Source organism: Rhinoderma darwinii, chromosome 4, assembly GCF_050947455.1.
Source record: "Rhinoderma darwinii isolate aRhiDar2 chromosome 4, aRhiDar2.hap1, whole genome shotgun sequence".
NCBI classification, from domain to species: Eukaryota; Metazoa; Chordata; class Amphibia; order Anura; family Rhinodermatidae; genus Rhinoderma; species Rhinoderma darwinii.
In genome coordinates this window covers 395,411,861-395,428,191 of record NC_134690.1, presented here as the reverse complement: position 1 = coordinate 395,428,191, position 16,331 = coordinate 395,411,861, and the positions used below count along the sequence as shown (strand labels likewise).

Genomic DNA, 16,331 nt, shown 5'->3' with positions numbered 1-16,331 from the left:
TCCGTCTCTTACCTGTTCTTTTTCTTGCTGCTTCAATCACTAAATACACTGGGGCCACTGCATAACAATAGTCTGAATCAGGCTTCGGTGAGAGACTTTGTTTACTTTAATCTATGGGGATCAGTGTGTCACTCATACAGGCACCAGAACTTCCTGTGCGATTCAATGACATGGACTGTTCCACACAAGTTCTCTACAGGGGGGACAGAATCTCCTATCGCAGTTACTGTTGATGGTTAGCTGGGCTCCTGTCACACAGTTATAATGGAGATGATCACAGTTGATCCTCCCTGGCTCTATAGTGTTATCCTTTTGTTTAGGAAAATATCAGCGCCTATGTCCATGTATAGAATCAATAGGGGTAAAACAAAGTTCTATAGTTTACCCCTTCCCTTTCTACCATCTCTTGGTTGAACTTGATGGACATGTCTTTTTTTGTCAACCGTACTAATTATGTAACAGAATGAAAGAAAATCACACTGCCCTCCCAAGCAGGCAGAGATATTACTGGCTATAACTGCACATGTGACGCTGCGCTGAGGCATCATGGGATTGAGAGCATAGAACAGAGGAAGGGAAAGCAGAAAGAAATCGAAATATCACGATGGTGTCTGATCAGAAGCAGAGAGGATTACGGATTGCAGGGAAGTGAGGGCAATATACATAATAGAAGTGCAGAGCTGATTAGACCACCTTCTTTAATTCTATAGCCATACAGGGGATTTGGACTTTTGTCTTACGCAGATCTTTTCTGTAGTCCCCCCCCCCCCCCGTCAATTGTGTAACAAACCATAGCCCCGATTCTTAAGTAGGGCATATTATGTATCTTATTAAATGGCAGATGTAAATATAAATTCTGATTTAAGAGTTTCATTATATGATTAAAAAATACATGAAATCTATTAAGTTTCTGGTCATTATCAAACTTATCCCCACATTCTACCTCTTTTATGTGGAAGCCGCGGGTCCGCCTCCCGACAGCCCCGGCAGACAGTTGATTTTGCTGGAGGAAGCCGGGGCCAGTTGACCTTTTCAATACAGCGGCCACTACAGGCGGAATATGGTATCACATGGTGGCCCTTCAGATGAATGGATGTCCACGTAATACATGGACGGCTCGAGACCACTAGATCGGGAGCTTCTCTTTCTGACTGGGCTACGTACTGGTTAATAGAGGGGGTACCGAGCAGGGGACACCCCTCCATGCCTTCTATGACGTCCATACATTCTATACGGCATATAGAGAGGGGTTGTCTTCGTGATACAACCCCTTTGAGACCCAAAACACACTGTTTTATAATCTTGGATAGCCCCTTGAAGAGTATAAGAAAATCTGTGTCCATCTTATAATGCGCCTGTTCATTACGTGTTTGATTTCCTCCCGTGTTTGGAAGCGTGCACAAATCGGCTGAAGAGCTGCCATGTGACCTCCGATCTGTGTCTCCAGCTCATACACCAAACCATGTATAAGAATCAGTGGGAGAAAGCGGCAGGACTCCTCATCGATTACCTCCAGACGCTTGAGGATCGGGGCACCACTAGACAGAGGAGAGCTCCAGAGGTGACTGGCAAATTATTTTATTATTGGGTTAAATGGGTTGTACAGGATCAAAAAAACATTGCCCCGCTCTGCCAAAAACAGCGCCACACCTGTTCGCTTCAACGGTGTTGAGCTGCAGTACCACGTACAACCCATCTACAGGTGTGGCGCTGTTTTAGAGAAGGAAAAAAAGTCATGTTTTTCTAATCCTGGACAACCCCATTAATACTTTCATAGTGACCGTAAATTTGCAATAAGTCTTCTCTACGTTTGCTGTGCAGGTAAGTGCAATCTGTTGTTCCCTGTTATCAGCCATTTCAGGCAGGGGAGATGCTGACTGTAGTGTTCTTCATAGGGATGAGTGACAATAAGTCACCCCAAACTCCCGCAGATAGAAGCGAGCGCTATCTGTAAACTTCTTAGTCCCTCTTGGTTTCTTTGGCGCGATCGATCATATGGCGGCTTCTTGCTTTATAGCAGTACAGCCGCTGATGCCGGCATGTGAGTACTTTACATATAAAGGGTGCTGTCTTTTGGGAACGATTTTGACAGATTCTTAAAACTAAAGGGGTTAAAGTGCTAGTTAAAGGCCCCAGAGGTCAGTCCACCACTAATGCCATAATGTTATTAATAAGGAGTACCCCTTTAAACCTTATGATGCCAGCACTTCATCAGTGTCAACCAATAGAACAAATCTCCATTGGCAGGAGCTGATAACCATGATGACCCATGACTTTTTTTTTATTTTTCCATCGATCGAGCGATGTGAGTTCTTGTTTTTTTGAGGGACGAGCTGTAATTTTTAACGGTACTGTTTTGGGGTGCCTGTGACTTTTTGATCACTTTTTTTAAAATTTTTATTTGATAAAAATAAAGCTATATTGTAATAGAGCAGGCGGCAATACCAATTGTGTTTTTTGTTTTTTTTTTTTAAATTACTATCTGTTATTTTGCGGAAAAAATTGTTTTAAAACTTTTTTTAGTGCCACTGGGGGACGTGAACATGCGATTGTTAGATCCCTGGGCCGATACAATTATTTACTGTATTACTAATGTAATACTTCTAATGGTCTACTTCTTAATAGGAGTATTAGCCTCCAGTCGGACTCCGACCGCCATGACCACACATCGGCACCACGCGATTGCATCGAAGTGGGGGATGGCGATGGGATGACAGAGGAGTCTCCTACTTCTATCTAATAGCTTAGATACTACTGTTGATATTGAGTGGTACTGTTGATATTGACCACGGCATCTAAGTGGTTAAACGGAGGTAACTTCAATTAGTCCGTGAGCCCACTACAAATTTCTCATCGCCCCTAGCCATGTGCATGTACGTCATGGTGCGCAAAGGGGGTAATACAGAAACATTTCCATGTAAATGGCAAGAAATATAGTTATTAACCCTTCATATGTTGACTATATATTGACTGTGTATTGGTTCTCTCTGTTCACAGATAATTTGGAGGTTAGGAAGTGAGATCCTATTAAATCACCCCAAAAGCACAAATAAAGACATCAACGTATTCCACGAAACCATGAAGAACATCGGGCTGACTAACTATCTCTCGGTGAGTGTGCTGCGTCTGTGGAAGTCTTAGAAATACAAGTTCCCTATTCTCTGTAATAACTGGAATAGTGTCAAGACTTTGTTTGCATATCCGGGTAAGGACAGGCGACTTTAATCTCGTCCACGGTCCGGTACCATAAAGCGACTGTCAGAGGGTTTTTCTCCAGCGTGATTCACACTCCAATAGGAGTAAATGTCACAAAACTGTCATCTACCATTTACGTTGATTGGAATGCATTCATGAGACGATCACTAATGCCTCGCCACAAGGCTTTTTTAAAGGATGTGTCCACCTTTAAATACCATTTTACAGTTCATGTATACATAGTCTAAATGAAAATTTGTCACTTTGTAAATACGTTACAACAACACTCACTATTCTTCTGGTGGAGTCACTGTGTACATACATTACTTATCCTGTACTGATCCTGAGTTACATCCTGTATTATACTCCAGAGCTGCACTCACTATTCTGCTGGTGGAGTCACTGTGTACATACATGACATTACTTATCCTGTACTGATCCTCAGTTACAGCCTGTATTATACTCCAGAGCTGCACTCACTATTCTGCTGGTGGAGTCACTGTGTACATACATGACATTACTTATCCTGTACTGATCCTGAGTTACATCCTGTATTATACCCCAGAGCTGCACTCACTATTCTGCTGGTGGAGTCACTGTGTACATACATTACATTACTTATCCTGTACTGATCCTGAGTTACAGCCTGTATTATACTCCAGAGCTGCACTCACTATTCTGCTGGTGGAGTCACTGTGTACATACATTACATTACTTATCCTGTACTGACCCTGAGTTACATCCAGTATTATACTCCAGAGCTGCACTCACTATTCTGCTGGTGGAGTCACTGTGTACATACATTACATTACTTATCCTGTACTGATCCTGAGTTACATCCTGTATTATGCTCCAGAGCTGCACTCACTATTCTGCTGGTGGAGTCACTGTGTACATACATTACATTACTTATCCTGTACTGACCCTGAGTTACATCCAGTATTATACTCCAGAGCTGCACTCACTATTCTGCTGGTGGAGTCACTGTGTACATACATTACATTATTTATCCTGTGCTGTTCCTGAGTTACAGCCTGAATTATGCTCCAGAGCTGCAGTCATAATTATGCAGTTACTATTGAAAACAGTCCACAAACTGTTGAAAGCTTACTTATCAGATGACTACAATGTCTGGTGTAAAGAACAATGTTAATCCCCAGAGGATCTGTGCTGCCTCTTAAGAAAAAAAAAAAAAGTGTTACTGCCCAGCATTGTCCTTCTTGCCCCTATATTTGTAATAATTTCCATCCTGTAGATGTATGATGTTGGTTTTGTTGCCGGAGCAGGTTGAGTTTATAATTAATGCCTGTACCTGGATTTCTATGTTCTCAGAGATTATATTGTTTGTCCAGGATACACGTTCCTGAGATCCTGTATTTTCTGGCTTTGTAATGAGCGCACACCCATCGCTCTCTGCTGGCACTGCCCAGGCTACGTCCCTTGTGGGAGACTCCTAATAGCCTGACTTCATGTGGTTATACGTGTTTTCTTCTTGCAGATACATTTCTACCTGACCCACTTTTTTTCTCCTGTTCAAACTTTTTTGTATATTTAATAATTAGTTTAGGTGATCTATGACACGTGTATAAGCACTGATACTGTGTATGGTTTACAATGCAAAAGCCATCCTTTGCCATGCTTAGGTTCCTATTTGCTGATCTAATGTGCATAGGGCTCTCATGCTGTATTCTGCTATGTTCACATGCACCAGTTTACTGTATTGTAGCAGCTGCAGGGGCATAAACTAATCTAAAAGACTGAAGGTTAGAAACTGAATATCTGGGCAACAGCATTTCTACAAATCTTTTCTGTAGTTGAATATAACTACTATAATACTGCCCTCTATATGCAAGAATATAACTACTATAATACTGCTCCCTATATACAAGAATATAATTACTATAATACTGCCCTCTATATGCAAGAATATAACTACTATAATACTGCCCTCTATATGCAAGAATATAACTACTATAATACTGCCTCCTATATACAAGAATATAACTACTATAATACTGCCCTCTATATGCAAGAATATAACTACTATAATACTGCCCTCTATATGCAAGAATATAACTACTATAATACTGCCCTCTATATACAAGAATATAACTACTATAATACTGCCCCCAATATACAAGAATATAACTACTATAATACTGCCCCCTATATACAAGAATATAACTACTATAATACTGCCTTCTATATGCAAGAATATAACTACTATAATACTGCCTTCTATATGCAAGAATATAACTACTATAATACTGCCTCCTATATACAAGAATATAACTACTATAATACTGCCCCCTATATACAAGAATATAACTACTATAATACTGCCCTCTATATGCAAGAATATAACTACTATAATACTGCCCCCTATATACAAGAATATAACTACTATAATACTGCTCCTATATACAAGAATATAACTACTATAATACTGCCCCCTATGTACAAGAATATAACTACTATAATACTGCCCCCCATATACAAGAATATAACTACTATAATACTGCCCTCTATATGCAAGAATATAACTACTATAATACTGCCCTCTATATGCAAGAATATAACTACTATAATACTGCCCCCTATGTACAAGAATATAACTACTATAATACTGCCCCCTATGTACAAGAATATAACTACTATAATACTGCTCCTATATACAAGAATATAACTACTATAATACTTCACCCTATGTACAAGAATATAACTACTATAATACTGCTCCTATATACAAGAATATAACTACTATAATACTGCCCCCTATGTACAAGAATATAACTACTATAATACTGCTCCTAATACAAGAATATAACTGCTATAATACTGCTCCTATATACAAGAATATAACTACTATAATACTTCCCCCTATATACAAGAATATAACTACTATAATACTGTCCCCTATATACAAGAATATAACCACTATAATACTGCCCCCTATATACAAGAATATAACTACTATAATACTGCCTCCTATATAGAAGAATATAACTACTATAATACTGCCCCTATATACAAGAATATAACTACTATAATACTGCCCCCTATATACAAGAATATAACCACTATAATACTGCCCCCTATATACAAGAATATAACTACTATAATACTGCCTCCTATATAGAAGAATATAACTACTATAATACTGCCCCCTATATACAAGAATATAACTACTATAATACTGCCCCCTATATACAAGAATATAACTACTATAATACTGCCCTCTATATGCAAGAATATAACTACTATAATACTGCCCCCTATATACAAGAATATAACTACTATAATACTGCTCCTACATACAAGAATATAACTACTATAATACTGCCCCTATATACAAGAATATAACTACTATAATACTGCCCCCTATATACAAGAATATAACTACTATAATACTGCCCCTATATACAAGAATAGAACTACTATAATACTGCCTCCTATATACAAGAATAGAACTACTATAATACTGCCCCTTATATACAAGAATAGAACTACTATAATACTGCTCCTATATACAAGAATATAACTACTATAATACTGCCCCTATATACAAGGATATAACTACTATAATACTGCCCCCTATATACAAGAATATAACTACTATAATACTGCCCCCTATATACAAGAATATAACTACTATAATACTGCCCCCTATATACAAGAATATAACTACTATAATACTGCCCCCTATATACAAGAATAGAACTACTGTAATACTGCCCCTATATACAAGAATAGAACTACTATAATACTGCCTCCTATATACAAGAATAGAACTACTATAATACTGCCTCCTATATACAAGAATAGAACTACTATAATACTGCCTCCTATATACAAGAATAGAACTACTATAATACTGCTCCTATATACAAGAATAGAACTACTATAATACTGCCCCCTATATACAAGAATATAACTACTATAATACTACCCCCTATATACAAGAATATAACTGCTATAATACTGCCTCCTATATACAAGAATATAACTACTATAATACTGCCCCTTATATACAAGAATAGAACTACTATAATACTGCCCCTTATATACAAGGATATAACTACTATAATACTGCCCTCTATATACAAGGATATAACTACTATAATACTGCCCCTATATACAAGAATATAACTACTATAATACTGCCCCTATATACAAGAATATAACTACTATAATACTGCTCCTATATACAAGAATATAACTACTATAATACTGCCCCCTATGTACAAGAATATAACTACTATAATACTGCCCCTATATACAAGAATATAACTACTATAATACTGCTCCTATATACAAGAATATAACTACTATAATACTTCCCCTATATACAAGAATATAACTACTATAATACTGCCCCCTATATACAAGAATATAACTACTATAATACTGCCCCCTATATACAAGAATATAACTACTATAATACTGCCCCCTATATACAAGAATATAACTACTATAATACTGCCCCCTATATACAAGAATATAACTACTATAATACTGCTCCTATATACAAGAATATAACTACTATAATACTGCCCCTATATACAAGAATATAACTACTATAATACTGGCCCTATATACAAGAATATAATTACTATAATACTGCCCTTTATATACAAGAATATAACTACTATAATACTGCCCCTATATACAAGAATATAACTGCTATAATACTGCCCCCTATATACAAGACTATAACTACTATAATACTGCCCCCTATATACAAGACTATAACTACTATAATACTGCTCCTATATACAAGAATATAACTACTATAATACTGCTCCTATATACAAGAATATAACTACTATAATACTGCTCCTATATACAAGAATATAACTACTATAATACTGCTCCTATATACAAGAATATAACTACTATAATACTGCTCCCTATATACAAGAATATAACTACTATAATACTGCTCCCTGTATACAAGAATATAACTACTATAATACTGCTCCCTGTATACAAGAATATAACTACTATAATACTGCTCCTATGTACAAGAATATAACTACTATAATACTGCTCCTTCTGTACAAGAATATAACTACTATAATACTGCTCCTATATACAGGAATATAACTACTATTAATATCCTCCCTGGTGTCCGTTCCTGGGTATAACCTTGCTGTTCTGTGGTGTACATTGCAGATCTCTCTGGAGCAGGTCTATCACAACCTGTGTAATGGGGAGACTGATGAAGGTTACAGGGTTCTCTCTGTAGCTGAAAGCTGGAGGAATGGACAACACTCCATCAAACAGAGAAAGCTGCAAAAGCTGATCGAAGCTTATAAAGCCGTCCTAAACCACAGGTCCTGGGTGGATATCGGATCCACAATAACTCAAAATGGTAACTCAATGCATAATGTGAGATATATACATATAATGTGTGTGTATTTCTTATTATTTTTTTTTGTACATCTGCCAGTCTCGTTCTATGATGAAACATTTATATAAATGTATTTTCCCCCAGAGCTGGATTATTCGTGTCAGACTTCTGCTTTTCAGTCTATGGACAGTTACTACAGACAAGCCACCGTCACGTTTCATGAGATCATTAAGTCCCCTGGAGTGTGGGATCCCTTCGTTCTCAGTTATGTGGATGTAAGCTATAATTATTGTGTTTATTACCCCCCCCCATCCCCCATCCCCCTTCAGTAAAAATCATAGTTGTGGGTCAGAGCACAGAACGTCAGTACAGAGTACGGGTTATTACATTGGTCTTCTCTGTTAATGTTCTCGTTACACAGCCATAGACACAGTGGTATTTTCATCTGCAACATTTATGTTCTACCCACAGGCTGTGCCATATGTGTCCAATAGATGCGGTCCTACCTCCAGGACCCACACCTATCTCTAGAATATGTCTCTTGACCCTGGTCCTACTTATTCCCGCGGTCGCTGATGTCCAGCTATTGAGATACAAGGTGGCCTGGAGTATGGAAACAGCTGAGCGATGTTTTACGCAGTTTTCGTAACTCCCGTAGCTCAGCTGTTTCCGTACTCCGGGCGATCGTGTTACTTAGTGGCCCAAGAGCAGCAACAGCGGGACAAGGTTGTACGGTAGTCAGGTGGTCCCCATTCTAGAGCTAGGTGCGGGTCCCACAACTGGGACACGCATCTATCGGACATGTATGGCATATCCTGTGGATATAACCATAAATGTCCGAGATGAGAGATCCTTTTAAATTACACATTTCTGTCTGCCTGCAGCCACCTCTAGAGGGAGCTAACTGTAAACTGATTTATTCAGTTCTTTCAGGAATTTTGAGGCAGATCTTAAACTACCTGCATGTATTGTTCCGCGTTTTCTTCGTGCCGTTTTATGCCCGCGGCCATTGAAGCTAATACAAGGACTGCAGGCAAAAATAACAGTGAAAAACGCTCAAACAAGGGCCACTGGTTTTTTATACCTTGCATTAATTTTAGAGGTAGAGACCGCGGCAAGAAGGGACACGTGATTTCCGCCTCAATCAGCGCTCAAAAACTCTGTGTGAACTGGCCCTTATGTTATATGAGAAATCTTGTAATTTATGTCTGAAGGGGTTCAAACGTGGCAGGTGACATCTGCATATTTAGAAAAAGCTCACAACTTTTTAAATAATAAACTTTTTGGGACACAATTTTCACTATTATTATCAGTGTGACGGCGCCTATTAGATTAGCGAGGAGTTCGGGCATTACTAAACTAGTGACAAATCCTCTTTAAGGGGGCCACAGTTCTCTAGCAAGCACTGTGTCCCCCTGCATTGTTTACTAGACACCACTCCAGACATCCGGTAGTGGCTGTGCCTGGTACTGCAGCCCACTGCTGTTCAGTCCCTTTCAAGTGAATGGGACTGAGCTGCAATACCAGGCACAGCCACTACCGAATGTACGGCGCTGTGCCTGATAAACAATGAAGACGATGCAGCGATCACGGCTCCTTCGATCGGCTGATCAGTGGAGGTGCTGGGAGTCGGTCACCCACTAATCTGATATTGATAGACTGTCCTAAGGATAGATCATCAATATCAAAAACCTGGAAAACCCCTTTAAGCTTTATTTTCATACAATTGCATTTTTTTTTTTTTTTCTTGTTTCAGCTTCTTGAATTCTCTGGAGAGAAACAGGAGGCGGAAAAGGTCTTGACAGCATACGCTTCTAATGTGAGGAACCCGGCCAATCCTAATGCCCACGTGTACCTGTACGAGTTCATGAAGCGGAACCAGGCGTCGGATGAGAAGCTTATAAAAGTGCTCCGAGTGAGTGATATTATTATGCTACATGTATCACCTGCATATTCCCCGGCGCTTTACCATTTCGGATTAGGCTACAGCGCTACACTCTCTAGATCTCTGTAGTTTGGCGCTGAAATTCCTGCGCAAAAACTTTATGTATCCCTGAGAAGTGATCAGTGATTTTCACCAGCACCAAAATGAATCGGAGCAATATAGGAGCTTAGATCTAGAGATTAGTGACCTGTATGAACTCCGCACATCGTATACTTTTATATCTAGGAGGTCTTGTGCGTCTCAGACTCTGCTGGGGGCAAACTATTAGCCACAAACCGGAATTTCTCTGTGTTTTTTACACCGTGTAACGCTTTGATGCAATGTCGCATGAAGGCGCCCATGAATTTAATGTGTCGGGTAGCGTTTTAACAACGTGTGAAGTGTCTCCGTTCATAAAATATGTGGGTATGGGAATGTAATATGGTTGTTTTTTTTAAAATATCATTTATCTTTTCTTTGTGTATGTCATGAGTGTTGAAATTGTAGCAGCAGCGAAAGGGTTAAACAAGCCTCACTGTTCATATAAGATTTTTATTTATTTATTTTTTATTTGTTTTCAGGTTTTGCATGACGTGACTCCATCCCACAAACTCATGCTGATATTTAGCAAACTCCTTGATAATTCTGGTAAGTATCCAATTTTATTCTTATTATTATTATTATTATTATTATTACAGCTCAGGCAAGATGGCCGCCCCCGTAGTTCTGTACAGAAAACCCTAAAATTAGAAAATACGGACCGGTCAGAAAAAAAGAATAGTTTAGAATATAGTTTGTTGGTGAGGGGGGAAAAAAACTGTTTTATTCTTTTAGCTTTTTAAAGGGGTTTTCCAGCCAGTAAAAACTGATGGCCTATCGTCAGGACAGGCCATCAATAGCTGATGGGTCGGGGTCCGACTCCTGGGACCCGCCGCCGATCAGCTGTTTTGAAAGGGGTGCAGCGCTTGTACGAGCGCCGTTTCCCCTTAATTTCTACTTGCTCAATGTGAATAGTCAACACGGATGTAGCGGCGATTCACAGGTATTGCAGCCTTCTTCTCCCATTCACTTTAATAGGATAAAATGCGGCAATACCTGTGAATCTCCGCTTCCCCCGTGTCGACGATTCACGTTGAGCTAGTACAAATGAAGGGGAAACGGCGCTCGTACGAGCGCTTCACCCTCTTCGAAACAGGTGATCGGTGGGGGTCCCGGGAGTCTGATCCCGACCCATCAGCTATTGGTGGCCTGTCCTGAGGATAGGCCATAGATTTTTACGGGCTGGAAAACCCCTATGATTTACTTATGCCTCAAGGCTGTAGCGCTATATCCTGCCACAAGGTGGCAGACTGTGACCAGACTCGATTTTTGAGGATTTACCCAACGTCTGCAAAAAAAATCTGCTTCTCTTTGTGGACTCGTCTGATCTCTTGTTGCTGTTACATCTTTTTGAACCAGAAAACACCAGCTGCCTGAGGAATATTTTATTTCCAATGGAATATCATTTGTAAGCAGAATTTTGGGTACAGGGCTCTGACAACGCTTGAAATTCCCATGCTTTGCACTAATTGAAAGAGATTAGTGGTGGAGGGAGATAACGTTCTGCCGCTGCCGGGAGATGACGATGGTCAAATAGCTCACTGGTCTATCCCTGCGATGTCTCCAGGGGCTCCATCCTTACAGTGCATGTTCAATGTAAAAAAATAATAACATGAATAGCCTGAAAATAAAAACATTTTGTATTGTTTTTGAGCCTTTTTGTGACCAGAAGATTCTTCAGGAGAGTGCTAATCCCTTCCCACATTGTGACAAACATGTACGTCCGTGGGAGAGTATCTATGATTGACAGCTGCCCTCCTGTATTATCAGCCAGGCTTGTTGAACTGTTTAACCCCTAAAGCACCACAAATCCATGTAGATTGCGGTCCTGACAAAGGAAGGGTGCTCCCCTTGTCATGTCACCGTCAGCCCAGCATGGTGATTGCCGAATCTGTCGGTTCAGTAGTGACGGTGCTGCCTCTAATAAAGTGCCCTAGGGCTGTCTTGTGTTAGTGGCTGTTATGGCAAACCTTAGGTTTACCCGAACAAATGCCTGTCAACATGCATATAGATATGACCGTACACTGTAAAAATAAAAAAAAGTTAAATAGCCAAAGTCGGGTAGCGGAAGTATGGAACGGGCTCACGGAGTAAACCCGCTTCATACGGTGCCGGCTGTATATTACAGCCGACACTTAAGAGTAACGTGCAGGATCGCGCTAGAGAACACAGGGGAGCTGACAGCTCCTCTATACTACACCACACAGGAGAACTGACAGCTCCTCTATACTACACCACACAGGAGAGCTGACAGCTCCTCTATACTACACCACACAGGAGAGCTGACAGCTCCTCTATACTACACCACACAGGAGAACTGACAGCTCCTCTATACTACACCACACAGGAGAGCTGACAGCTCCTCTATACTACACCACAAAGGAGAACTGACCGATCCTCTATACTACACCACACAGCAGAGCCGACAGCTCCTCTATACTACACCACACAGGAGAGCTGACAGCTCCTCTATACTACACCACAAAGGAGAACTGACCGATCCTCTATACTACACCACACAGGAGAGCTGACCCCTCCTCTATACTACACCACACAGGAGAACTGACCAATCCTCTATACTACACCTCACAGGAGAGCTGACAGCTCCTCTATACTACACCACAAAGGAGAACTGACCGATCCTCTATACTACACCACACAGCAGAGCCGACAGCTCCTCTATACTACACCACACAGGAGAGCTGACAGCTCCTCTATACTACACCACAAAGGAGAACTGACCGATCCTCTATACTACACCACACAGGAGAGCTGACCCCTCCTCTATACTACACCACACAGGAGAACTGACCAATCCTCTATACTACACCTCACAGGAGAGCTGACAGCTCCTCTATACTACACCACACAGGAGCACTGACAGATCCTCTATACTACACCACACAGGAGAACTGACAGATCCTCTATACTACACCACACAGGAGAACTGACCGATCCTCTATACTACACCACACAGGAGAGCTGACAGATCCTCTATACTACACCACACAGGAGAACTGACAGATCCTCTATACTACACCACACAGGAGAACTGACCGATCCTCTATACTACACCACACAGGAGAGCTGACAGATCCTCTATACTACACCACACAGGAGAGCTGACAGCTCCTCTATACTACACCACACAGGAGAACTGACAGCTCCTCTATACTACACCACACAGGAGAGCTGACAGATCCTCTATACTACACCACACAGGAGAGCTGACAGCTCCTCTATACTACACCACACAGGAGAGCTGACAGATCCTCTATACTACACCACACAGGAGAGCTGACAGATCCTCTTTACTACACCACACAGGAGAGCCGACCGCTCCTCTATACTACACCACACAGCAGAGCTGACAGCTCCTCTATACTACACCACACAGGAAAACTGACAGATCCTCTATACTACACCACACAGGAGAACTGACAGCTCCTCTATACTACACCACACAGGAAAACTGACAGATCCTCTATACTACACCACACAGGAGAGCTGACATATCCTCTATTCTACACCACAAGGAGAGCTGACAGATCCTCTATACTACACCACACAGGAGAGCTGACAGATCCTCTATACTACACCACACAGGAGAGCTGACAGATCCTCTATACTACACCACACAGGAGAGCTGACAGATCCTCTATACTACACCACACAGGAGAACTGACAGCTCCTCTATACTACACCACACAGGAGAACTGACAGCTCCTCTATACTACACCACACAGGAGAACTGACAGCTCCTCTATACTACACCATACAGGAGAGCTGACAGATCCTCTATACCAGGGGTCTCAAGCAAGTGGCCCGCGGGCCGCATGTGGCCCCTGGGGCTGTCATCTGCGGCCTGCGGGACACAGAGCCGCTAGTATCGGCTCTGCTCCGAGACTCTGGAATTCCCTGACATCGCTGTCCACATATGAACAGCGATGTCTGGGGCTTCCCCAGAGCCGGAGTCCCGAGCAGAGCGCTGGTGTCGGCTCTGCTCCGGGACTCTGTGGAATTCTCTGACCTCGCTGCCCATATATGAACAGCGATGTCTGGGGCTTCCCCAGAGCCGGAGTCCCGAGCAGAGCGCTGGTGTCGGCTCTGCTCCGGGACTCTGTGGAATTCCCTGACCTTGCTGCCCATATATGAACAGCGATGTCTGGGGCTTCCCCAGAGCCGGAGTCCCGAGCAGAGCGCTGGTGTCGGCTCTGCTCCGGGACTCTGTGGAATTCCCTGACATCGCTGCCCATATATGAACAGAGATGTCTGGGGCTTCCCCAGAGCCGGAGTCCCGAGCAGAGCGCTGGTGTCGGCTCTGCTCCGGGACTCTGTGGAATCCCCTGACATCGCTGCCCATATATGGACAGTGTGTCAGGGTCTTCCCCAGAGCGGAGTCCCGGGCAGAGCGCTATTATCGGCTCTGCTCCGGGACTCTGGGGAAGCCTCTGACATGCTGTCCATACATCGACAATGATGTCAGGGGCTTCCCCAGAGCAGGAGTCCCAGTGATGTCAGGAGCACAGCTGGAGTCCCAGGAAGAGCCTACTAGCGCTCTGCCTGGGACTCCAGCTCTGGGCAAGCCCCTGACAGCACTGGGGCAGCCTCTACAGAGGGCACTGGGGCAGCCTCTACAGAGGGCACTGGGGCAGCCTCTACAGAGGGCACTGGGGCAGCCTCTACAGAGGGCACTGGGGCAGCCTCTACAGAGGGCACTGGGGCAGCCTCTACAGAGGGCACTGGGGCAGCCTCTACAGAGGGCACTGGGGCAGCCTCTACAGAGGGCACTGGGGCAGCCTCTACAGAGGGCACTGGGGCAGCCTCTACAGAGGGCACTGGGGCAGCCTCTACAGAGGGCACTGTGGCCTTATCTACAGAGGGCACTGTGGCCTTATCTACAGAGGGCACTGTGGCCTTATCTACAGAGGGCACTGTGGCCTTATCTACAGAGGGCACTGTGGCCTTATCTACAGAGGGCACTGTGGCCTTATCTACAGAGGGCACTGTGGCCTTATCTACAGAGGGCACTGTGGCCTTATCTACAGAGGGCACTGTGGCCTTATCTACAGAGGGCACTGTGGCCTTATCTACAGAGGGCACTGTGGCCTTATCTACAGAGGGCACTGTGGCCTTATCTACAGAGGGCACTGTGGCTTTATCTAGGGGTGTGTTGTATTATCCACAGAGGGCACTGCGGCAGCATCCACAGAGGGCACTGCGGCACTATCTAAAAAGGGGCTGCCCAATCTTGACATGTCTGCTAACTGAGCCGCCGGACTGCATTTAGCAACACTTAAACTGGAAAGCTGGATTGTTGAAATAAGCACGTGGAGAAATATCTCAAATTTTAAACCTAGTGGTAATATTATAGTAATATAGTGTTATAGTAGTTCAAATAACTAATTGATTAACAATAATTTTGTATTGTATCAAATTTGAAAGTAATGCGGCCCGTCAACTTCCCATTTTTTCTATATGCGGCCCACTTACCCGGCCGAGTTTGTGACCCCTGCTCTATACTACATCACACAGGAGAGATGACAGATCCTCTATACAACACCACACAGGAGAGCTGACCGCTCCTCTATACTACACCACAAAGGAGAGCTGACAGCTCCTCTATACTACACCACACAGGAGAACTGACAGCTCCTCTATACTACATCACATAGGAGAGCTGACAGCTCCTCTATACTACACCACACAGGAGAACTGACAGCTCCTCTATACTACACCACACAGGAGAGCTGACAGCTC

At 42.5% G+C, this 16,331-nt stretch overlaps 1 protein-coding gene across 6 annotated transcripts in view; it reads left to right on the top strand.

Moving 5' to 3' along the window:
- Nucleotides 1-16,331, top strand: part of TAF1A (TATA-box binding protein associated factor, RNA polymerase I subunit A) — a 471,716-nt gene that overhangs the window by 440,943 nt on the left and 14,442 nt on the right. For 5 of the 6 annotated variants that reach the window (XM_075863376.1, XM_075863374.1, XM_075863371.1 and 2 more), the window contains exons 4-9: nucleotides 1,395-1,561; nucleotides 2,998-3,111; nucleotides 8,371-8,569; nucleotides 8,693-8,823; nucleotides 10,305-10,463; nucleotides 11,054-11,120. In XM_075863376.1, the coding sequence (XP_075719491.1) occupies nucleotides 1,395-1,561; nucleotides 2,998-3,111; nucleotides 8,371-8,569; nucleotides 8,693-8,823; nucleotides 10,305-10,463; nucleotides 11,054-11,120 (837 nt within the window). Of the gene's footprint in view, nucleotides 1-462; nucleotides 1,562-2,997; nucleotides 3,112-8,370; nucleotides 8,570-8,692; nucleotides 8,824-10,304; nucleotides 10,464-11,053; nucleotides 11,121-16,331 lie in introns of all 6 variants that reach the window. The other variant, XM_075863377.1, reaches the window with a different exon arrangement.